This window comes from Aulonocara sp. 'chitande type north' Nkhata Bay, linkage group LG4 (genome assembly GCF_057382095.1).
Source record: "Aulonocara sp. 'chitande type north' Nkhata Bay isolate Kocher_YH1m ecotype deep benthic linkage group LG4, A_spYH_male_GT1.1, whole genome shotgun sequence".
NCBI classification, from domain to species: Eukaryota; Metazoa; Chordata; class Actinopteri; order Cichliformes; family Cichlidae; genus Aulonocara; species Aulonocara sp. 'chitande type north' Nkhata Bay.
This window is the reverse complement of record NC_141347.1, coordinates 20,577,488-20,600,800: the sequence shown is the minus strand read 5'-3', so window position 1 is coordinate 20,600,800 and position 23,313 is coordinate 20,577,488. Positions and strand designations below refer to the sequence as shown.

Here is a 23,313-nt window from a genome sequence, read left to right as displayed (position 1 = left end):
TTTTCACTGACTGGGAAATAGAGACTGGGGTGACTAGACATGACACGTGGGACACGGGAACAGAAACTAAACACAAAGATGAAAATAGAGGGAGGGAGAACTAAGATTGCTGAGAGCTTGAAAAATAAGAATAACCAAAACCAAGAGCAACAGTAATCAAAGAATATTAAACCAAAAACACAAACACTGGATCATGAGACCCATTTCCATGACAACTATGACAGATAAGAAACATGTGGGGTGACTGGTCCTGATTCAGGACAGAGAAGAGACTTCATTGGTTGCTGTGCTGGCACACTCGCACCTGACCCAACATCAGGCCCAGAAAATGGGCAGATTCAGAATCAGAATCAGAATCAGAAACTTTATTGTCATTGTCATGAGAACAACGAAATTAAGAATGGTCCCCGATCATTGCATCATCCCTAGCAATATCAAAATATAAATAAAACAATAAAATTCAATAAATAAAATAGATAGAATACTTAAAATACTAATAAGATATAACAGTAAAACATTCACATACATTCCCACACACATGCTTCAGACCGTGCATAGATTAACACAAGAGTGGCGTGATGGACATTTTTTTGTAGTATTCAGATGTGTTATTGCGGTTGGATAACAGCTGTGTTTGAGTCTATTAGTCCTTGCTCTGATTGCCCTGTACCGTCTGCCTGAGGGCAACAGTTCGAACAGGGAGTGGCCAGGATGTGAGGTGTCTTTTATGATGTTTTGGGCCTTTTTAAAACAGTGGGCGTTGTGTAGAACTTCCAGTGTGGGGAGAGGGCAGCCAGTGATCTTTTGGGCGGTGTTAATGATCCCTTGGAGTGCTTTCCTCTGAGCCCCTGTGCAGCTAGTGTACCAGATGCATATGCAGTAAGTTAGAACACTCTCAATGGTGGCTCTGTAGAAGGACACCAGCAGTCTCTGTGTGATGTTATTCCTCCTGAGAATTCTCAGGAAGTACAGTCTCTGTTGGGCCTTTTTCAGCAGCTCGGAGGTGTTCACACTCCAGGAAAGGTTCTCCTCTATATTGACTCCCAGGAAGCGGAAGCTTGCCACCCTTTCTACACAGTCCCCATTTATGAATAGTGGTTGGATCTCTGCCTTTTTCCTTCTGAAGTCTATTATGAGTTCTTTGGTTTTTGAAGTGTTGAGGAGGAGGTTATTGGCCTTACACCATGACGTCAGCTGCTCCACCTCGTCTCTGTACGTAGACTCGTCTCCCTTGGAAATGAGCCCCACCACTGTGGTGTCATCTGCAAATTTCACAAAGATGTTGCTGTGGTGGCGAGGAGTGCAGTCGTGTGTGTAGAGAGAGTAGAGCAGTGGACTGAGCACACAGCCCTGGGGTGAGCCAGTGCTGAGACTCAGGGCTGAGGATGTGTGATGGCCAACTCTGACTCTCTGTCTACGGCCCGAGAGGAAGCTATTGATCCACATGCAGGTGCTGTATGGAAGCCCCAGGTCTTGTAGCTTGGCCACCAGTTTGTGTGGAAGGATGGTGTTAAAAGCTGAGCAGTAATCCACGAAGAGCATCCGCACATAGCTACCATGCTCTTCCAGGTGAGTTAATGCAGCATGGAGTGCTGTGGCTACAGCGTCTTCCGTGGATCGGTTTGCTCTGTAGGCAAACTGGTGTGGATCCAGGCTGCGGGGCAGGGCTGCTGTGATGTGTCTGCGGACCAGCTTCTCAAAGCATTTCATTACCACTGGGGTGAGTGCCACCGGTCTGTAGTCATTCAGATGTGGGGCTTCTTAGGCAAGGGGACTATGGTGGAGGACTTCAGGCAGAGTGGGACAGTCGCCTGTGCGAGGGATTTGTTGAAAATCCTGGTGAAGATCCCAGCCAGCTGTCCTGCACAATCACTTAAGTTGCAGCTCGTTACCTGTTTCAAAGGGATCCAGTGTTGTTTTTTACACATATATAACTTGGCTGCATAAATAACTGGAAGCTGAAACTACAATATAGAGAATCAGCCCAATTAAAAAGCCCTGCAATTACATATACTCAAGGTTATGTTTTTATTGTAAATGAAAGGAAATAATCAGGAAATGAGTGTTTAGCAGTCATAATAAGAGCTGACTGAATTCTTTAAATACTAAGTAAAACTGCTTCAAAGCTTCCTTTGTAACCTTCTTAACTAGAACATAGTCTGGTAAGTAGATGTGGGAATCAACAGACACCCCACAATACGACTTTCAAAACACAGAGATGTGATGATTGAAGAAGCATAGACTCATTGTGGGCATTACAGTAAGTGCATCAAAGGGTTTTTGTGCAGTGTATGACTAATATTTAATCAAAATGATAGCTGGAAGACAATCAGTATCGGGTGCATGTGGAGTGTTTGAAGTTCTGCCATAAAATATCTTAGTTTGATAAATGATGACAATAAAAAAAGGGTTGAGTTGTAACACAATCACATCTTTCTACATATGAATGATCTCAAAAGTTTTATAGTATGATGGTAACTATAGAACAACATTAAATGGGTTAAATAAAACCCGAATTACCAAACAAATCGTACAAGAAAACACTGCCATTAAAAACATGTACACTCTATTTTAAATTTATTCATAAGCTTCGACATTGGAGACTCTACTACATCTCTGACCCTGGACTCTTTTGCTGGCTCATTCTTACTTTCATTTAGGTTCAAGTTCTACAAATGCTTTCTGCACATTTAGACTGTTACGACCCCCTCTGCTAGAGGCCAGGGGGAGAGTAACAGCTCTTACACAGGAATCTAACAGAAACAGGGATTTTATTACCAATTGTATAACTGAAAACCATGAGGGCTGCGCACAGCAAGCCAATGGGCAACGTTACATACACACACAAAGGGCATTTTAGATAAGTAAATGAGGCTTGAGGAAGGGAGGAAGAGTAACTCAATACAACAAACCCTACTCAGCTAACCTCGGCTTTGCACACACAGTTTAACTAGTAGGCATTCGCAGCGAGCCGAAAAGGCAGACTGCGCTCTCTGTAAAGCAGGGAGAGTGGGATCACTGGTGACGTCTGAAACCTCGCATATTACAGAATGTAACACCTGCATATGTGTAAAAAAAAAAAGAAAAAAGGCTTTGATTTTGCCACCCTACTTGATTTCTCCATTTGCCACCCTAAGAAAGTTTCTCTAGATCTGCCCCCTTTTGGTGTCATAATAAGAGCTGACTGAATTCTCTAAATACTAAGTATTCAAAGTTTCAAAGCTTCATTTCTAACCTTCTTTATTAGAAGACACTCTGGTAAGTAGATGTGTAACTGTTGATGATGAAGATGGTGTAAAGGCTGGCTAGAATGGTTTAAGTTATGCAGACTTGAGGTTTATTAAAGTTTCTACAGTCAATGCAAGTTAAGTGTAGTTTATCTGACTCTCACATTACCCTAAAATCTTGTTTAGGTGCTTGGTTGATTCAAGGCTTCCAGGGTCGAGGGCCTTCTTCCTACCCAGGGCACAAGACGAAAAGCTCCACTTGGTGATCGATGCCTTTAGGTTCCACAATGCCGACAAAGGGGAGGTGAGAATGTATTGTGGCAGTAAGTCGTACTCTTGCAGATGTGCTTTCTTTGTCTTTCTGACAAATTCTCTTGTTAGGTCTACATCACATGCCATCTGACTGCTGTCCCAGTGAATGATGCAGAATCCACAAATAAAGCATGCACCTTCATAAATGAAAGGTGTGTCTGAAAGTGTCCAACAGATGATTGAAAGTCAATGCATGTGGGACTGACTAAAACGTGCCAATGATTCTCTTCAGATGGCGGTCAGCTGATGGGAACGACTACCTCTGTGGGCAGTGTCAAAGCCAGAATGAAGTCGTCCAGCCCCGCAGTAAGCCCATCAGCCAAGGGAGATTTGGTCCCCGTGGGTTTGGGAAACCAGTGGAACCTGAACCGCTGAGGAAAAGTGGACTGAGGACTAATCAGGGTAGAGTTTCCAGTCTGTCCATTGTAGCTGCTGTTTAGTTTTGTGCATGCTGGTCACCACTAGATGTCAGCATTAACCCAGTTTTGTGCTCGAAAGTCTGATGGTGTCCTATTTTCTTTTGGGAAGTGTGGGAACATGAAGCTAAACTAGGACCAGTGAAGGTCCTGCACTCACAGAAGAGCAGGCCTCTACCTGTGGAGAAACTGCCTGTGGGTCTCAATAAAATCGGCGGGCCTGCTGTGTATGGCAGCCAGTGGAGAAGTGGAATACATAAACTTGGTAACCAGAAGGGCAACAGTAATTACAAATTTTTAGTCTGGTTTTGTTATAAGTGAAACTTCTTAAAATAATAGATTTGGAGAAAGGACTGCTTCCTGACTTGTCTGCACCAGACTTTGATGAGACTGATGGCAAAAGTGAAATGGCTGGAAAAGGTAAACTAAGGTCTTGTCAAGTCTTTTAAAATTTGAACAGTGATAATGTGGGGTTCTCTTTCCTCCAATTACAGGTGGGGAAGAAGATGCTCCAGAGTTTAAAGTGAACCTTGAAGAATCCTCTCTGGACAACAGCACCACTGCAGCTCCCCATGTCAACACCACCTCAGAGTTTGAAGTGGAGGAGACCATGCTGTCTAATGCAACTGCTACAGCCTGACCCTAAGAAATAAACTTAGCTATACATTGTACTCTGATCTGACTAATCTGTTCTGTCACAGTTACACAATCTTGCAAATGGACTGCAACAAGGCACATTTCTTTGGAAACACGGGGTCACTGGTCAAGATGAGACTTTTGGAAGGAGATCATGATGTAGAGTAGCAGGCAACATGGAGAAACCTTAGATTATGGGAGACTGCTGCACTTAACATGTTGCTGGTTCTAACTCCTATAGCTGTGGGAAGAACTGACGAGTGCACTTGCATTTTAATACTGGACTTGTCTTCTAACATGAGGTTGTGAGATGGTGCTGGTCTGTCTCGAATGAGGGTTGTATATGGAAGGAGATCCAGTTTTGAGTCTGACTTGCAGCTCATCAATAACACCAACAATGCACAGGTGGATGGCAGGATTATATTAAATATGGAGCTGTCAGGCAGGAGGAAGAAAACACAAGTTCCGGGATTTAGTGAAGGACAGAGCAAAATGGCAGCACTTAAAGCTAAATCTGAAATGTGCTGTTTGTCCATCAATAAAATGACTCGTCAGCAGACATAATCAACCCTTTGAGGGCCAGCATCAAAGTCAAGGCAATACATAAAACATCGATCTGTAGAATAATCAAACTGCTTCATGCAGTGCCAACGTCTAATAGTACAAAATGGGTGAATTAAGACATGATTCAGTTTAATCTGCAGTAACTGAGCTGGTCTCCTGAGACATGCTCTGTCATGCCTGATTCCAGCACTGGAGGAAACTAGATTGCTCACTGTGGTAAATGAATTTCATTTAGGAAGTTGTTTCTCTACTTACAAGACAATCAGTTGGGGTGTTGGGTGGACAACTGTGAATGTGTCATCATGGCCAACATTTCTGCTGCTCCCAATAATCTCTATATGAACATTTTGGTGGCTGACCAAAGTTGCATGAGTGTCTTTGCAACATGAGTGACATCAGTTCACTGTGAAAACAAAACATAAGTTCAGAACCCTTGGCATCAATGTCATCGCCCTCTTTTCTTTTCGTTATTTTGTTATTGTTTTTATCGTTAACTCGGTTTTCCTGGGTCTTTTTACGTATGTTATGTGCTACTTTTATTTTGTTGTATTTATCCGCGACACCTTAAACGCCGGTCCGTGAAAATATTGTCGGGCACAAACCGGTCTGTGGCGCGAAAAAGGTTGGAGACCGCTGCCTTAGAGGGAACATTGACAGGAGCGTTTAAACCTTTAATAGCTTCAAAATCTTTCCCACTTAAGTCCGTCCTTGATATGAAAGCATATTGGCGATAACAGCTCCTTCAGCCTGTCTGGCTCTTTTCATTATGTTTATATTATAACCTACATATATCTGAGAATAAGGATGACCTCTGCTGTAGTTCCTGTTTCCTGCCACTATAAAAGATAACATTTAACTCATTATCTTGTTCAAAGAGGAGAGCATGCACTTCAGCATAGCCTCTTATTGGCTGACCTGAGACAGATGTTGATTCAGGGTTTTTATTTTGTAGGAAATAAACCATTTAAGTGACAAAAAATAATAATAATTTGATTTAGTAGCTCCATAAAATACAGCAAACATCTAGGCCTGCATTGTTGGCACCTCCCCTGGATTTTAAAATGTCTTGAATTGAGATACAGACTCTACCAGCTGATTCAGTAATTCTCCATTAAGCTGGTTCCAGCTTTCTTCAACAGTAAGTGATGGATCAGCTCTGCGGGATGGAGCCACAAAACCAACTTTCCATCAATGAAAAGATAAAAGTGTCCGATCGGAGCGATCGGAGTTTCAGGCCAGACCGGCTACACAGTGTTAAAGGTGGATTAATATAACATAGAAGAGAAGCACTGTAAGTCCTTAAAAGTGTTTTAAAGTGTTAACTTCTGTTAAAGTGTTGACTTCTGACTCGTTGGTTCAACACACACATTCATTGCTTTCTTTGTGTCTCACACATTTCTTAAAACAAATAGACTCAGTGAGCCTGCTGCTGGAGGCAAATAAAGTTTAACCATCCCTGCTGACACGATCTCTAGAAGGCTGAATTATTCTAATACACCTCTCACCCTACAGTCGACATGTCCATATTGAAACTTTGGACATAAAATGGTCTTTTACGTGACTGCTAAACTAGAAACCCTTAAATCCATGATGGTGTTGCTCTTTAATAGCCTCATCCAAATATTTGGAATATCAAACTTCCTCTTCACGACTAGCAGAGCTTGTTTCTCTGGTTTCATTTACAAGAAAAGCAAAACATAAAAGGAGCTACGACTGTCCTCACACAAACAACAGCAGCAGACTTACACAGGTAAGTTCTCTCATTTCCTGGTGGATTCATTTTTGCTTACTTTCACTCACATGACTTTACTCTGGTCTCTAATGCAGCATTTATTTTATATTTAAAGATACAGTGAAGTGGGTTTAACATGGAGTGGATTACACTGCACTTAGTCTGCCTTCTCTTAAATTACAAACATACTCATTCACATGAAAAATGATCTATAAGTCTGCAATATTACAGTTTTGACAAACGTAATCAGTTTAACTTTCTGACACAGGGAGAGGTGAGTATCATGAAACCTGGTTGTTGTCGTGTCGCACGCACTGCTTTAGATACTGGACTCGTTTCTGAGCCACACCTGACAACATAAATAAAATTCTGGTTTAAAAGAAGTGTAATGAATAAAATAAAAGCATGTTTGGTCATGGCTATAAAATATGCTTCACTTCTTTGTTAAAGAATTACTTAGTTTGCTTTGTTTAATTAATCCTCTGTAAACTGAGTGTTGAGCAATCCTTCCCTGTTATTTATCTGAAGCTGACAGGAGGCTTCAGCCAACAAGTTACAGATACAAGTTATTAGTGTGATTTTCTCTCTTTATGTCACAAAGTTAAAGCTGTTTGAGAAAACAACATTTCTCACTAACAAGCCTCTCTTAACACCCTCTTAATTAAAAGTAAACTCTAATATTAAAAAAGTAACTTTTGATTTCAACTGAAGAAAACAACATTTTAAATTCCAACCCATAATAGATGGTATAAACCAGAGAGGAGACAAACAAGTAAAACCTGTTTCAGTGTTTGTGTGGCTGAATGACTATCAAATTATAAACTAGGAATACATTTAAAGCTGTTTTAATCATGATTATCCTATTAATCACAATATAATTAATAATATAAAGTATGCATGAACAATAAAAACAGTGACTTCTTAAATCTCCACAGGATGAAGATGTTTGGAAGAATGATGAGCTGCTGTGTGGCTCTCCTCCTGACCTTCAGCTCTGTGTCAGCTGTAAGAAAGCTCAACTCAATCACTGATCTGAGGTCAGTAGGCTTTGGCCAGTCTGTGCCTGAGCAGGGCATTTGGTTGCTCCGCTGGTTTGCCAGTGAAATTGACATTGACATAAACGGTGACATAAGTCTGACCTTTGACCCAAATAGTTTTGATTATGGCTCACATCATTATCGCAACGATGAACAGCTGTTAAACCCACTGCCGTGGGGATATCACTACTACAGTCTTGGGAATATCCATCAACAAGGATCGTTGCGACTTCCACATTATGTCACTCACCCTCAATCAGAGCACGAGTACGGCAACAGGGCTCGGATCATAATCAGAGTCTGGGAGCAGAATGTGGGATGGCGAACTTCACAGATAATAGACCGAGTCTATATCACACAGCATTATGAGACATCTGAACATCGAGGGACAGATTATGATCCACTACATACATATCGGGTCACTACTAACCTCTTAAGAGCATTGAGGAGGTTTTTCTTGGACCCTATTAACTTACTGATGTCTCTCAGAGATGATTCCCAGTTTTCAGAGGAAAGAAACACAAGAAACACGTGGGGCTACGTTGCCTGTCTTGGACTATTGCTGTTCACTGTGATGCAGGAGAACCATTCCTCTCACAACAGACGTCAGAATGATTGGTTCACTTGGGTCGGTTATTCAATCTGTTTGATTTTCATTATTTTTTTTTTGTTTTTGTTTTTGGTCTTCTGTATCTTGAAAACTTGCCCAAGTATTAATTTAATTAAAATCAGTATCAGCACACAGAATGTGCTGTGTTTGCATCGCTAAAACTTCCCATTGTCAAATCCCTCTTGAATAAAATAATATAATATAATATAATATAATATAATATAATATAATATAATATAATATAATATAATATAATATAATATAATTATTATGATTATTATGGATTTGAAATTTTCCATAATTGGTACGATTATTGCGAAAGAACTTTTAAAATCAAAATAGTTACTATTTGAATATTAATTGCAACTATGGTGTTTTGCAATCAAGCCTTCGTCACTGTGAAGACAGTGATCTTATTAAAGGGGTTAAATTATATCTGCCTGAATACAGACACTGGCATTATTGGAGTCTTATGGGAACCATTCTCAGATTGTTAAATAAAACTTAGAAGGTCGGGATTATTTACCATGTGAAGTTCCACAATGCAGATGACATCTATATTTAAGGCTGTAACCGAATCAGCTTCTTTTTTTAAAAAAGAAGCTGATTTACTGATTTATTTTTTGGTTGACTACTGCAACGATATTTTTATTAAAGAGCATATCACTCTGATTCTTAGCTCACTGCACAGACTTCCAGTAAGATATTTAATTGTTTTTTTAAACTTACTTCAGATAAATCACTGAGAAAGTTTGGGCCCTAAATTTATACCTGACATGTTTAATTAATATGAACCTGGCAGGTATCTGCAGTAGAGCCGCTCATCCTGTGGTGCCTTGATGTGAAAATAAAGAGGGTGATATGACATTTAGTAGCGCTGCTGCCTGCTGCTCAAACAAACTGTCTTAGATCGTCTCCAACTATATCCATTTCTATTTCAATAATCGTGTAAGTTGTTAAATTAACACCACATGGTCTCATATTTCATGCCTTTCCTTACAATGGGTTTATTCATCATATAGTCCATTTTGGGGAAATGTGCTTATTATCATCAGTCATCTTTGTGTCATTGGAACAGCAATAAATGAACATTTCAGCATCATCTGCTTGACTCGTGCACATTCGTCACTGAGCATCACTTTCATCCAAACATCCACAGTCAACAATGGTTCTTCTTTAGGAGTCTCTAAACTTGTTGTCTCCTCTTTAGATTTTCATTTGGATTATTATGTACATCAATTTCATTTATTACAGTTCTGTCACAACGCTGGCTCCTGTTGCTGCCTGTTTTAAGCATTCATTTTCTATTGGGTGTTATGTTTGATGCCCCTGATCCACAGTGACTGTTTCTTTACAGCTTGGAGATGTTTCATGAAGAATGTTGTAAAGCTTAGAGTTAGATGAAATTTGATCCTGTAACATTATTTTGTCAGTTTCAGATGCTGTGCTTCGTGACGCCCTGACTCTGAGCTCTTTGATGATTTTATTTCCACAATGTAAGCAAAGAGCAAACACCTTGAAAACAGACTTCTCCTCCAGTAAGGTGTCACGCTCCAGTATTAAAAGTGTACTAATATAACTAAAGAGAGAAGTACTGTAATTCTAAACAAAGTTCTACAGGGTCACTCACTGCTAAAGTGTTGACTTCTGACTCATTGGTCGACTGCACACATTCATTCATTAAAATACTTTTATGCCAACATTTACATGGTTTTCTTTGTGTTTCACAGACTTTTAGTACAAATCAAATCAAAAATGAAACTCAATTTTAGTTACAGTTTGAGATAATGAAACTAAAAGTCTGAGTTGTAACACACACAATCACATCTTTCTATGTATGAATGATCTCAAAGTTATTATATGATGACAGTAACTATAGAACGCCTTTAAATAAGGAAACTTGAATGACCAAACAAATCATACAAGAAAACACTGCCACTGAATAAATGTGTACACTATTTGAAATTCATTTGTAACCAGCTCCTATATTACAGACACTACTGCAACCTCTCACCCTACAGTCGGGCAGACACGCCCATATTCAAACTTTGGGCATAAACTTGCTCATAAAATGATCAATAATTTGCTTTCACGTGACTGCTAAACTAGAAACCCTTAAATCCATGATGGCGTTGCTCTTTAATAGCCTCATCTAAATATCTGGATTGTCAACCTTCATCTTCGCCACTAGCGGAGCTTATTGCTCTGGTTTCATTTACCAGGAAAGCAAAACTTAAAGGGAGTTACGACTGTCCTCACACAAACAACAGCAGACTTACAAAGGTAAGTTCTCTCATTTCCTCATGGATTCCTTTTCACTTACTTTCACTCACATGATTTTGCCCTAATGCAGAATTTATTCTATATTTAAAGATACAATGAAGTGGGTTTAACATGAAGTGGATTACACTGCACTTAAATTACAAGCATACTCATTCACATGAAAAATGATCTATAAGTCTGTAGTATAATTACAATTTAGAAAAATGTCATAGTTTCACTTTCTGGCACAGGGAGAGGTGTGTATCATGACACCTGTTTGTTGTCGTGCCGCACGCACTGCTTTCGCTACTGGACTAGTTTTTCCGTTTTCAGCGTTTTGATTTCAGTTTTGATTTCGGTCCGGAGCCACTGGACGGCCAGTAACAACCTCGGTTAACACTGCTTAATTTGAATCATCCCTGGGATATTTTGGATTAAGGACGCTAGTGGCAAACTTGCTAACGGGTCATCGGGGTAACGCTACGAGCGCGTCTCTAAATATGGGCCGAAGAAAGGACCGACAGCTGAGGAAGGCGATGATATTAAGTCGCTGGAGTTTATGACAGGGGAGATTTCTACGGAGCCCCGCAAGGGACATAGGAGGGAAAAAAGTAAGATGAACTTTTGCGAGATAAACGTTTAAGATATTTTCAGGCGTGAATGTAGCCGTGTAAAAAATCAAATATCTGATCGGTTTATCAAGACATCACATATTTGCAAAAGTGCTCCGACGTTTTCGGAGACGTCTGTTACCCACCAGCTCGAAGCTAACAGGAGTTCGAGACATAAATTAACATATGCCAGGGGGTGTAATATAAAAAAGTTAAATACATTCAAATAATTTGTAATTAGTACAAACAGTGGCTCTGCTATGCTCCAATCCCTCCATATTGTGGCCAATCACATGCGAGGATATGATAATATCATTATGTGAAAAACAGAGAGGGTGAGAGACGCGGCAGTCTTCAGGTGAAGGCAGATGGATTATTCTGGTTTTCAAATTGGACAACACCTTCTTTATAGTCTGTAATTTATACAGTCATAACAACACAACTCAGGCCAAATCTATGTGCATACAATTATCTGAGAAACTTGATTTTTTTTTAAAATCAAAATATAAAGGAGCCCACATGATTCTTGGAGGAGATTAATTACAATGATGCTCCAGACGATCTTATAGATAGAGTGCCAATAAGAACATCTCAACACTCAAAATTTAAAAGCACTGCATTTTTCTGTGAACAACTTGCAGTTATAGATGTATGGAGATTCTTCAACTCTGATACAAAAGAGTTTACCTGGAGCAATGCAAATAGATCTCTACAATCCAGAATTGATTTGTGGTTAATATCTTCTTCATGTTTACATTTTGTTTCAGAATCTTCTCATGATTTTGCTCCATTAACTGATCACAAATTGATCACAATTCACTTAGTTGGCAATAAACAAAGTCAAAGTAAACTACGTGGTTTTTGGAAGCTAAATAATAATTTATTGAATGATGATACATTTTGTAGTATAGTGGAAAAAACGGCAGAACAGATGGAAAAAACTAAAACTATATTGAACTTATGGCTCCAAAGAGACCTATCCATTTTTGGTAGAATCCTTTTGACTAAAGCTGAAGGTGTTTCCAGATTTGTGTATCCAGCTCTTTCCCTTAATGTGTATGATTCCACATGTAAAAATGTTAATAGCTTATTTGTTAACTTTGTATGGAAGAATAAGCACCATCATCTAAAAAAATCATTGCTTTGTGGACCTAAAGATAAAGGTGGTTTTGGCCTTCTGGACTTCATGGACCTGAACTATACATTTAAGGTGAAATGGCTAAAAGAATGCTTAAAATCTCCTGGATCATTATGGCATTTCATTCCACATAACATTTTTAGAAATGTTGGAGGTTTACAGTTCCTATTGTCTTGTAATTATAGTATATCAAAGTTACCAGTTAAAATGTCTGCATTTTATCAACAGGCATTGTTGGCTTGGAAATTATGTTATTCACATAACTTTTCTCCACATAGATCTATTATCTGGAATAACGAATGTATTACTAAGAGGAACAAATCACTATATTTGCAGAATTGGATTGATAAAAATATAATATATTTAAAAGACTTATTTGACTCTGAAGGCCAGCTACTTAGTTACAATGACTTTATTACAGAAAAAATATTCCCTATCAAATTTAAAGATTTTAGCTCTGTAATAAAGTCCATTCCCAGTGGACTGACTGAGTTGATGAAAAGCTACAAAACACAGAACACACCACATGCATCCGTTAACACTCTTTATATAAATGGTATTGATTTCTTAAGCAAGAAATGCACCAATAAACATATTAGAGAATGTTTGTATAATGCGAAGAAAATAACTCCAAGAGGGAAGTTTTTTCGGAATGCTATTTTTGATAATATCAACTGGGATAAAGCGTGGCTTGTTCCTTTTAGATTTTGTATTACAAACAAAGTTAGAGAATTACATTTGAAAATATTACATAACATATATCCATCTAACACGTACATTTCAAGATTCTGTGACATTGATAGAAAATGTACCTTTTGTAAAACTGAACTTGAAAGTGTTACCCATTTGTTTTATGGCTGTTCATATAGTGCTACATTTTGGAGAGAGCTTGAAAATTATATACTGTGCAAGACAACATACGAAATCAAAATTGAAGGGAAGAACATTATCACTTATTTTGAAACTAAAGAAAAAAAAATATGTGCCATTGTCAATTTTTCTATCTTATTAGGGAAATTCCATATATATAAATGTAAATTTCAAAACTCAACCCCATCATTTAATTTGTTTTTGATTGAAATTGAATATTACTTAAACTCTCTTAAATTAACTTCCAATAAAAAAGATTTATCATTGATTGAAATTCATTCAGACATGTTTAACGAATGAGCTGTCACAACTTTCAAGTACAAAGTTGTTATGAAGTCTGTCACATCCCACCCCCCCTTTCTTTTTCTTTATTTATTTATCCTTCTTATTTCATTGTACTGTATATTGTTACTCTTATTTGCCTTGTATGTCTACTGTACAAACTGAACTAGAATGACTGACTGTTCGCTTTATAATTTCAATAAAGTTAAAGTTTAAAAAAAAGGCCCTGGAAAGGAAATACAGAAAAGAAAAAAAGAGAGAGAGAGAGAGACGCGGCAGTCGAGTGGAGCTGTCCTCTCAGTAAGTGAGTGAGACAGTAGACAGCGGTGAGGAGGGCTGTGCGAGTGCATTGCAAAAACACATAAATATGCCTGACACCCGTAAACAAAGCAGCATCTGGGTGCAGTTTAAAGACTTTTTTTTGTCTCGGTCTCAGTCTTGACTTTGTCTTGGTCATGACTTGGACTGTCCTCGTCTTGATCTTGGTTTAGGCCAGCGGTCTCCAACCTTTTTTGCGCCACGGACCGGTTTATGCCCGACAATATTTTCACGGACCGGCCTTTAAGGTGTTGCGGATAAATACAACAAAATAAAACTAGTACCGGTACCGAAAAAATTAAAATTTATTCATAACACACGTGAAAAGACCCAGGAAAACCGAGTAACCGATAAAACCGATAACAAAATAACGCTGAAAACCGATAAAAACCCTGAAAACTATACATTTCACACCTGAGCCTCAACTCTCGCGGCCCGGTACCAAACGACTCACGGACCGGTACCGGTCCGAGGCCCGGGGGTTGGGGACCGCTGGTTTAGATGGTCTTGACTACAAGTCTAGTTCTCACCCACTATTTTCATAACAGTGACATGTATACATGTGTGTTGGTGCAAAAGTATGTTTATACACTGTATACATACATACATACACACACATATACATACATACACACACATATACATACATACACACACATATACATATATATTATAGATAGATAGATAGATAGATAGATAGATAGATAGATAGATAGATAGATAGATAGATAGATAGATAGATAGATAAAGTTGATTGGATTTACAGAAAGTGTACAATAATTGTTTAAACAAAATCGGGCAGGTGCATAAATTTGGGCACCAAAAAAAAGAAATGAAATCAATATTTAGTAGATCCGCCTTTTGCAGAAATTACAGCCTCTAAACGCTTCCTGTAGGTTCCAATGAGAGTCTGGATTGTGGTTGACGGTATTTTGGACCATTCCTCTTTACAAAACATCTCTAGTTCATTCAGGTTTGATGGCTTCCGGGCATGGACAGCTCTCTTTAACTCACACCACAGATTTCAATAATATTCAGGTCTAGGGTCTGAGATGGCCGTTCCAGAACGTTGTACTTGTTCCTCTGCATGAATGCCTTAGTGGAGTTTGAGTGTTTCCGGTCGTTGTCTTGTTGAAAGATCCAGCCCCGGCGCAGCTTCAGCTTTGTCACTGATTCCTGGACATTGGTCTCCAGAATCTGCTGCTACTGAGTGGAATCCATGTGTCTCTCAACTTTGACAAGATTCCCAGTCCCTGCACTGGCCACACTGGCCACACAGCCCCACAGCGTGATGGAACCACCACCATATTTTACTGTAGGTAGCAGGAGTTGGAATGCTGTGTGCTTTTTCCTCCATGCGTAACGCCCCTTGTTATGCCCAAATAGCTCAATTTTAGTTTCATCAGTCCACAGCACCTTATTCCAGAATGAAGGTCGCTTGTCCAAATGTGCTGTGGGTGAAGAAAAGGCTTCCTCTGCATCACTCTTGCATACAGCATCTCCTTGTGTAAAGTGCGCCGAATGGTTGAATGATGCACAGTGACTCCATCTGCTGCAAGATGATGCTTAAATCTCTGAGACAGCTTTCTGTGTCCTTCCCCTAAACCATGACGGTGAACAATCTTTGTCTTCAGGTCATTTGAGAGTAGTTTTGAGACCCCCGTGTTGCTACTCTTCAGAGAAAATTAAAAGAGGAGGGAAACTTAAAATTGACCCCCTTAAATACTCTTTCTCATTATTGGATTCACCTGTGTATGTAGGTCAGGGGTCACTGAGCTTACCAAGCCAATTTGAGTTCCAGTAATTGGTTCTAAAAGTTTTGGAATCAATAAAATAACAACAGTGCCCAAATTTATGCACCTGTCTGATTTTGTTTAAACAATTACTGCACACTTTCTGTAAATCCAATAAACTTCATTTCACTTCTCAAATATCACTGTGTGTGTCTCCTATATGACACATTTAACTGACATTTTTTGTTGTAACAACCAACGATTTATACAGGAAAATAATGACTATTAACCCTCTCAAGGCAGACGTTGCCGATTTGCAACAGTTAAAAACTAACAACCTGATTACCCCACATACATATTTTATGAGTTTTTTTTACTCAGAAGTACCACTGCAGGACTTGGTTGTGCATTCGCAACAAAAAAACTAATTTGAGCCTGAGAGGGTTAACAAGGTTCCCCAAACTTTTGCATCCCACTGTATATACATGGACGGACGGACAGACAGTTAAAGCTGTCTTAATAATTAATATTCTATTAATCACAATATGCAGTCATCACATAATCATTTGATGCTTCACTTGGTCAAAAAAAATCATCTAATGAATGTCAGAATATAAAGTATGCATGAACAATAAAAACAGTGACTTCTTAAATCTCCACAGGATGAAGATGTTTGGAAGAATGATGAGCTGCTGTGTGGCTCTCCTCCTGACCTTCAGCTCTGTGTCAGCTGTAAGACGAAAGCTCAACTCAATCACTGATCTGAGGTCAGTAGGCTTTGGCCAGTCTGTGCCTGAGCAGAGCCTCTGGTTGCTCCACTGGTTTGCCAATGAAATTGACATTGACATAAACGATGACATAAGTCTGATCTTTGGCCCAAATAGTTTTGATTATGGCTCACATCATTATCGCAACGATGAAGAGCTGTTAGAGCCACCGCCGTGGGGATATCAGTACTACAGTCTTGGGAATATCCATCGAGAAGGATCGTTGCGACTTCCACATCATGTCTTCCAATTAGAGCACGAGGCCGGCAACAGGGCTCGGATCATAATCAGAGTCAGGGAGCCAAACCATGGATGGCGAACTTCACAGATAATAGACCGAGTCTATATCACACAGCATTATGGTACATCTGAATATCGAGGGACAGATTATGATCCACAATATACATATGAGATCACTGCTGACCTCTTAAGAGCGATCAGCAAGTTTTCCATGGACAGTAATGACATCAATTTACTGATGTCTCTCAGAGACCACTTTAGAAGCAGTGCTGATGACTCCCAGCTATCAGAGATGAGAAACATGTGGGGTGACCTCGCTTGTCTTGGACTGTTGTTGTTTATTGTGATCCAGAAGAGCAATTCCTCTCACAAACACAACAGATGGCAGCCATCACAGAGAAGCAACACACTAAGTGATACTGTGGTCAACATCACAGAGAGCAGGCAACACAATGCTTTTGTCTCCCCAGAAAGCTTCAACTCTACTTTGCAGGACGACAACACCTGTGTTAGGTGTTTCTGTGTTGTGTTTGGTGTTTCAGTCATCTTTGGTCTTCTGTATCTGGCATACTCACTTATATATTAATTTAACTACAATCAGTGTCAACACACAGATTAAATAGAGCATTTTATTACAGTGTACTGCCACTGACTGCAAAACCCTTGAGCAAACCGTGTTTCGCCATCAGTCTTCCTCCTGCAGTCTTGATACACTCCCTTTTTTCTTTTCCTCAGAAGCTCAGCCCCTAAAGTCTTTTTCCTGACATTTTCCCTGCAGCACTGAAGACTGAAGTTGTCAATCCTTCTTGAAAAAACAGGTATATTTTACACTATAATATTTATTGTCTCTATTATTGGTTTCAAAGTATCCATAAGATTGTTGAAAATGTAGTTTGTTTTTATTCAGCCAATTTTGTTCTGTCTATGCTTCCTTTAATAGAGGGTGGCTTATCATAACTACGCAGATAACACCCTGATTTAAGGCTGTAAGTGAGTCAGCTTTTTCGAGAGAAATTGCTAATTTATGGATTTATTTTTTGTTCCCCAACTTTCCCCATTTCTATTTTAATAATCAGCTAAATTTTTTAATTTCACACCACATCATCTCATATTTCATGACTTTCCTTAATAAGGGTTTATTAATTTTATAGTAAATAAACCCAGTTAGTTTGATCTCACATTGTGTGTGATAAAAAGAAAAATAAATTACAACCAGAACTCCATGTCCTAAGAATCAGTCAGCTACAACACTTTGTTACAACCAGTTGAATAACAGGAGTTGTTCCATTGTACACTTTGAAATGGTGTTTCCTTGCTTGAACTGAAAACCTTAAAGACTTAGATGCAAAACAAAACAAGAAGAGAAACAAAGGTTTCTCTTTAGGACTTTGTGAACTTGTTTTCTCCTTTTTAGCTTAATTTGTTTTTGTTTTTTATCTACATGAATCTTATTTATTACACTTCTGTAACAACACTGGCTCCCGTTTCTGTCTGTTTTTTGTGCGCATTTTCTATTTTCAATGCATGTTGCTGCTTTCTTCATGTTCTATCTATCTGTATGTATCCCAAACAACCCAAATATTAGCGAAACAAACATCTTGTGACACATCCTGTGTTGGAATCATCAATTTAACTGACAGACGTTTTGCTGACTTATTCTTCTGTTCAATCAGGTTCAACAGCTTGTTAAGGTCTACAAATACTTTTTACACATTTAGATGTTTGCAGGTGTTTATTTGTAGACATGTAAATTATATATATTTTCCTCTACTTGGTCTGGAAATAAAAATTCTGAACAAAACTTTTGATTAATTTGTGTGTAATTTATTTGCTACAAAGAAAAAGAGCTGGATGAACATCCGACTCTGTGGTGATGCCATCTTGTTTGCCAGTGGGTGGAATGATGGACAAAGGAGCTGGATGAACATCTCTTCTTCTTTACGGGCAGTGGTGTCACTGGTGACGTCTGAAACCTCGCTGGTTCAGAAGGTGGTCTGAGCATTGGTGTGATTTATGAACATGTATAAATTTGCGTGTTAGCGTTCGTGTTGGGTTTTCATCTGTGAGACAGAGGAGCTTGATTTTAAAGAGCCAGCTGAAAGGAGAAGGGTTTCCCCCTGGGTGGAAACACTTTTAGCTGAATGTTACATATAAACATTACTACTAAAACATTCACAAGTTGGTTTTTTTTTTTTTTGTTAAGTTAAATGAAACAAAATTAATACACTTTTAAGTATTTATTGTGTGCCAATTAACTGGGGCACAACACATCACCTATGAGTGTCTGTGCTGTGGGATACTGGTGCACGCCTGCCTCCTCACCATTATGTGAAAGAAAATACCATCAGCCCAATATTCATGAGCACAGTCACTGTCCCATCTTTTGAAAACACCACAACAGGTTTAACATAAACTTCTCATATCCTGTTGGATTTATTTAAACACTGAGTGAAGTCTTACTGACAGGTTTTTGACATTGATAGAGCTCAACAGCCACGAGGCCTCACAGGTGGTTGAAATGACAATAAAGGTTTTGACCAGCAGGGGGCGTGGTCAGACGAAGCCTCGAGAAATTAAACTTACTTTGAACCAGCTGGACTGAAAGTTTTAAGGTTTCATGAGGCTTTACGAGGCTTCATCTGCACACTTCTGACACCTGACCGGTGCCCACATACTACTTCATCAAGAATCATGGGTTAGAGCAGCTCAGCATATAATATCAAATTATTTATTTACTCTGAACAGCCCCATAAACAATGCCTGCAGTTACAAACATTCAAGGTTATGTTGCTATTGTATTTGTCGAACTAGTCTCAATTTTATTTAGGAAGGTTCCTAATGCTTGGCAGCAGGGCTGGACCCTCAGGGGTGGCACGTGCCATCCTAAATTAATCTCTTGGTTTTATTTCTTGTTGTCAGTAGCAACCGATGCCGATGCCAGAGCACATCGTGAATCAACACCATGGTCATTTCAGATTTTACACAACTATTATTTTGTCAGTGTGTGATGAATGAAAAGTTCCTGTTATTCACTTTGTTTATTACTTTGTAGTTTGGATGCCCGCAGGTGAGGTCTTTATCAAATGCAAAAGGCAGAAATTCATGTCCTTCACATTTTCCATTCAGTGCGCTATAATGGAGACCTAGCTGGGTTGTGTGTTTGACACCCCTGATCTACATTGACTGTAAAGTTTTACAGCTTGGAGATGTTTCACGTGAAATGTTGTAAAGCTTACGGTTAGAAGAGGTTTAATCCTGTAACATTATGTTGACAGTTTCAGCGGCCGTGCGTTGTGACACCCTGACTCTGGCCCCTTTGAAGATTTTGAACAGCAAGTAAGCAAAGAGCAAATACCTGGAAAACGAACTCCTCCTCCCTTATGGTGTCAGTTTACAGATGAATCAGTATAACAAAAGAAAAAACTATTTTAGTCCTTAATAAAGCTCTATGACATCAGTCACTGCTAAAGTTTTGACTTTGACTGATTGATTTAATGTAGACATACATTTAAATACATCTATGCCAAGATTTGCATTGTTTTCTTGGTGTCTCACAGATTTCTTAGAACAAACAAATAGAGTGACTGGACCAGCTGGTGCAGGCAAATCCAGTTTACTTAATCTGTCTTAAATGATTCAAAGAAGGCGGAAATACTGGTTGAACTGGCTGACCCCTGGCAGAGTTCCACACAGCTGTCCAAGAACTTTCAAAACACAGAGGCGTGGTGATCGTAGAAGCATAGGTTCACTGTCGGCATTACAGTAAGTGCATCACAGTTTGTTTGTTTTTTTAAATTAGAAAAGAACTGTTAAACTAGAAACACTTAAATCCATGATGGTGTTCCTCTTTTACAGCCTCATCCAAATAGTTGGATTATCAGACTTCATCTTATCAACTAGCAGAACTTGTTGGTCTGGTTTCACTTACCAGGAAAAGCAAAACATACAGGGAGCTACGACTGTCCTCACACAAACAGCAGCAGCAGCAGGCTTACACAGGTAAGTTCTCTCATTTTCTGGGGAATTCATTCCAATTTATTTTCACTCACATGACTTTACCCTGTTTTCTAATGCTCCATTTATTCTACCAATGACAAAATATTTAAAGATACGATGAAATGGATTGTACTTTGTCCGCCTTCTCTTAAATTGGAAGCATACTCATTCAAGTGCAAAATGATCTAGTTTTGATGTTATTGGTTTAACTTTCTGACACATGGAGAGGTGAGTATCATGAAACCACCTGACAACATAAATAAATAAAATTATGGGTTAACAGAAGTGTAATGGCTAAGTGGGAAAAAATAAAAAGATGAATGAAAAAGCACTCAAATATGTAGTTGTTTCAATAGATAGATAGATAGATAGATAGATAGATAGATAGATAGATAGATAGATAGATAGATAGATAGATAGATAGATAGATAGATAGATAGATAGATAGATAGATAGATAGATACCTTTTTTTAGTCCCACGAGTGGGAAATTTCATGTTAAACAATTTGCTAATGGCTATAAATATGTCTCAATTCTTTGTTAAAGAATTATTTAGTTTGCTTTGTTTAATTAATCCTCTGACAACTTATTGTTGAGCGATCCTTCCCTGTTTATCTGAAGCTCACGTTACAGATACAAGTTATTAGTGTGATTTTCTCTCTTTATGTCACAAAGTTAAAGCTGTTTGAGAAAACCACATTTCTTAATAAAAAAGCCTCTCGTAACAATTAATCAAAAAAGTAACTTTTGATTTCAGTTGAAGAAAGCAAAATTTTAAAATGCAATTCCAACCCATAATAGATGGTATAAACCAGAGAGGAGAAAAACAAGTAAAACCTGTTTCAGAGTTTGTGTGGCTGAATGGCTATCAAATTATAAACTAGGAGTACATTAAAAGCTGTCTTAATCATTAACATCTGTTAATATGCAGTCATGACATAATCATTAGATTCATCACTGGTGAAAATCATGTAATGAATGTCAGAATATAAAGTATGCATGAACAATAAAAACAGTGACTTCTTAAATCTCTACAGGATGAAGATGTTTGGAAGAATGATGAGCTGCTGTGTGGCTCTCCTCCTGACCTTCAGCTCTGTGTCAGCTGTAAGACGAAAGCTCAACTCAATCACTGATCTGAGGTCAGTAGGCTTTGGCCAGTCCGTGAATGAGCACAGCTTCCGGTTGCTCCACTGGTTTGCCAATGCAGTTGACATCAACATGAATGGTGACATAAGTCTGACCTTTGGCCCAAATAGTGGTGATTATGGCTCACATCATTATCGCAACAAGGAAAAGCTGTTAGAGCCACCGCCGTGGGGATATCAGTACTACAGTCTTGGTAATATCCATCGAGAAGGATCGTTGCGACTTCCACATCATGTCTTCCAATCAGAGCACGAGTACGGCAACAGGGCTCGGATCATAATCAGAGTCTGGGAGCAGAATGTGGGACGGCGAACTTCACAGAGAATAGACCGAGTCTATATCACACAGCATTATGAGACCTATGAAGATCGACAGACAGCGTATGATCCACAACATACATATGAGGTCACCACTGACCTGTTAACAGAGTTGAGAAGGTTTTCCTTGGACCGTGATAACATCAACTTACAGTCTCGCAGAGTAGTCCAGGAGAACTATTCCTCTCACGAGTACAACAGACGTCCGCATGATGTGCTCCAGAGTTCACAGAGCCATCAAAACAATGATTTTTTCTTTTCAGAAAGGTACAACTCTAATTTGCATTTCCAATCTCAGGACGACAACACTTGTGTTTATTGTTTCATCTGTGCTGTTGTGATTGTTGCTTCACTTGTTTTTGGTCTTCTGTATCTGTCATACTCACGTAAATAGTAATTCAACTAAACTCAATGTCAACACTCATATTGAATTGAGCTTTTCTGTTTTGCCACTTATTGCAAAACCCTTGAGCAAACTGTGTGGCATCGTTCATCTTGTTCTTCATGTCCTGCCAGACTTTTTCCCCTCAGTCACTTAGCCCCTGCAGCCTTTTTCCTGGTATTTTCCCTTGTGAAAAAGACAGAAATTTACATATTTTTACATTATAAGACAGTATAATAATTATTCACTTTATTCTTGGTCTCTATTTATTCTTCAGATAGTTGAAAACCAAATTAGTGAGTACCTGAATATTAATAGCTACCATGAAATCTTCCAATCAGGCTTTCATCAGTGTCACAGCACAGAAGCTGCTCTCATGAAAGGTGTGAAATTATATTTGGTATAGTAATGCTACTTCTTACCACAATATTCAGTACTGTTGATCATAATATGGCATTATCATCTCACAGGAATCATTCTTAGACCATTTAAATCAAACTTAGAAGGTGGGGATTGTTTACATTTTGTCTCTATTGACAAAGCTGATTCATGGATTTCTTTATGGGTTGACTACTGCAATGCTTTTCTTGCAGTAGAGCGGGTCACTTTGTGTTGCCTTGATGTGAAAATAAAGAGGATGATGTGACATTTAGTTTCTGCCCACTGCTTGAACAAACTGCCTCAGATCTTCACTAGTTTTATCAAATTCTATTT

General features: G+C 38.8%; 4 protein-coding genes across 5 annotated transcripts; all 4 read left to right on the top strand.

Annotated features, from left to right (window-relative positions):
* Positions 1–3,289: 3,289 nt before the first annotated feature.
* LOC147332463 (uncharacterized) lies at positions 3,290–4,595 on the top strand. The gene is made up of 7 exons (XM_086290803.1): positions 3,290–3,294; positions 3,414–3,531; positions 3,609–3,691; positions 3,772–3,941; positions 4,068–4,220; positions 4,295–4,375; positions 4,450–4,595. Exons 1-7 carry the CDS (start codon positions 3,290–3,292, stop codon positions 4,593–4,595), a joined length of 756 nt encoding a protein of 251 aa, XP_086146929.1.
* Positions 4,596–6,887: 2,292 nt separating this feature from the next.
* LOC147332462 (uncharacterized) lies at positions 6,888–8,744 on the top strand. Its single transcript, XM_086289022.1, has 2 exons — positions 6,888–6,905; positions 7,823–8,744. The coding sequence occupies exon 2, from the start codon at positions 7,824–7,826 to the stop codon at positions 8,691–8,693; it is 870 nt and encodes a 289-aa protein (XP_086145148.1). The 5' UTR covers positions 6,888–6,905; position 7,823; the 3' UTR covers positions 8,694–8,744.
* Positions 8,745–10,572: 1,828 nt separating this feature from the next.
* On the top strand, positions 10,573–18,528 carry LOC147332461 (uncharacterized). Of its 2 annotated transcripts, none has more exons than XM_086289020.1 (2): positions 10,573–10,817; positions 16,411–18,528. In XM_086289020.1, the coding sequence occupies exon 2, from the start codon at positions 16,412–16,414 to the stop codon at positions 17,339–17,341; it is 930 nt and encodes a 309-aa protein (XP_086145146.1). In that variant the 5' UTR covers positions 10,573–10,817; position 16,411; the 3' UTR covers positions 17,342–18,528. The 2 variants fall into 2 exon arrangements, with proteins under 2 accessions (XP_086145146.1, XP_086145147.1); XM_086289021.1 differs by lacking the exon at positions 10,573–10,817 and adding an exon at positions 11,064–11,407.
* LOC147332460 (uncharacterized) lies at positions 16,411–22,998 on the top strand. The gene is made up of 5 exons (XM_086289019.1): positions 16,411–16,515; positions 20,031–20,091; positions 20,313–20,517; positions 20,611–20,754; positions 21,789–22,998. The coding sequence occupies exons 3-5, from the start codon at positions 20,387–20,389 to the stop codon at positions 22,609–22,611; spliced, it is 1,098 nt and encodes a 365-aa protein (XP_086145145.1). The 5' UTR covers positions 16,411–16,515; positions 20,031–20,091; positions 20,313–20,386; the 3' UTR covers positions 22,612–22,998.
* The last annotated feature ends 315 nt before the right edge of the window (positions 22,999–23,313 follow it).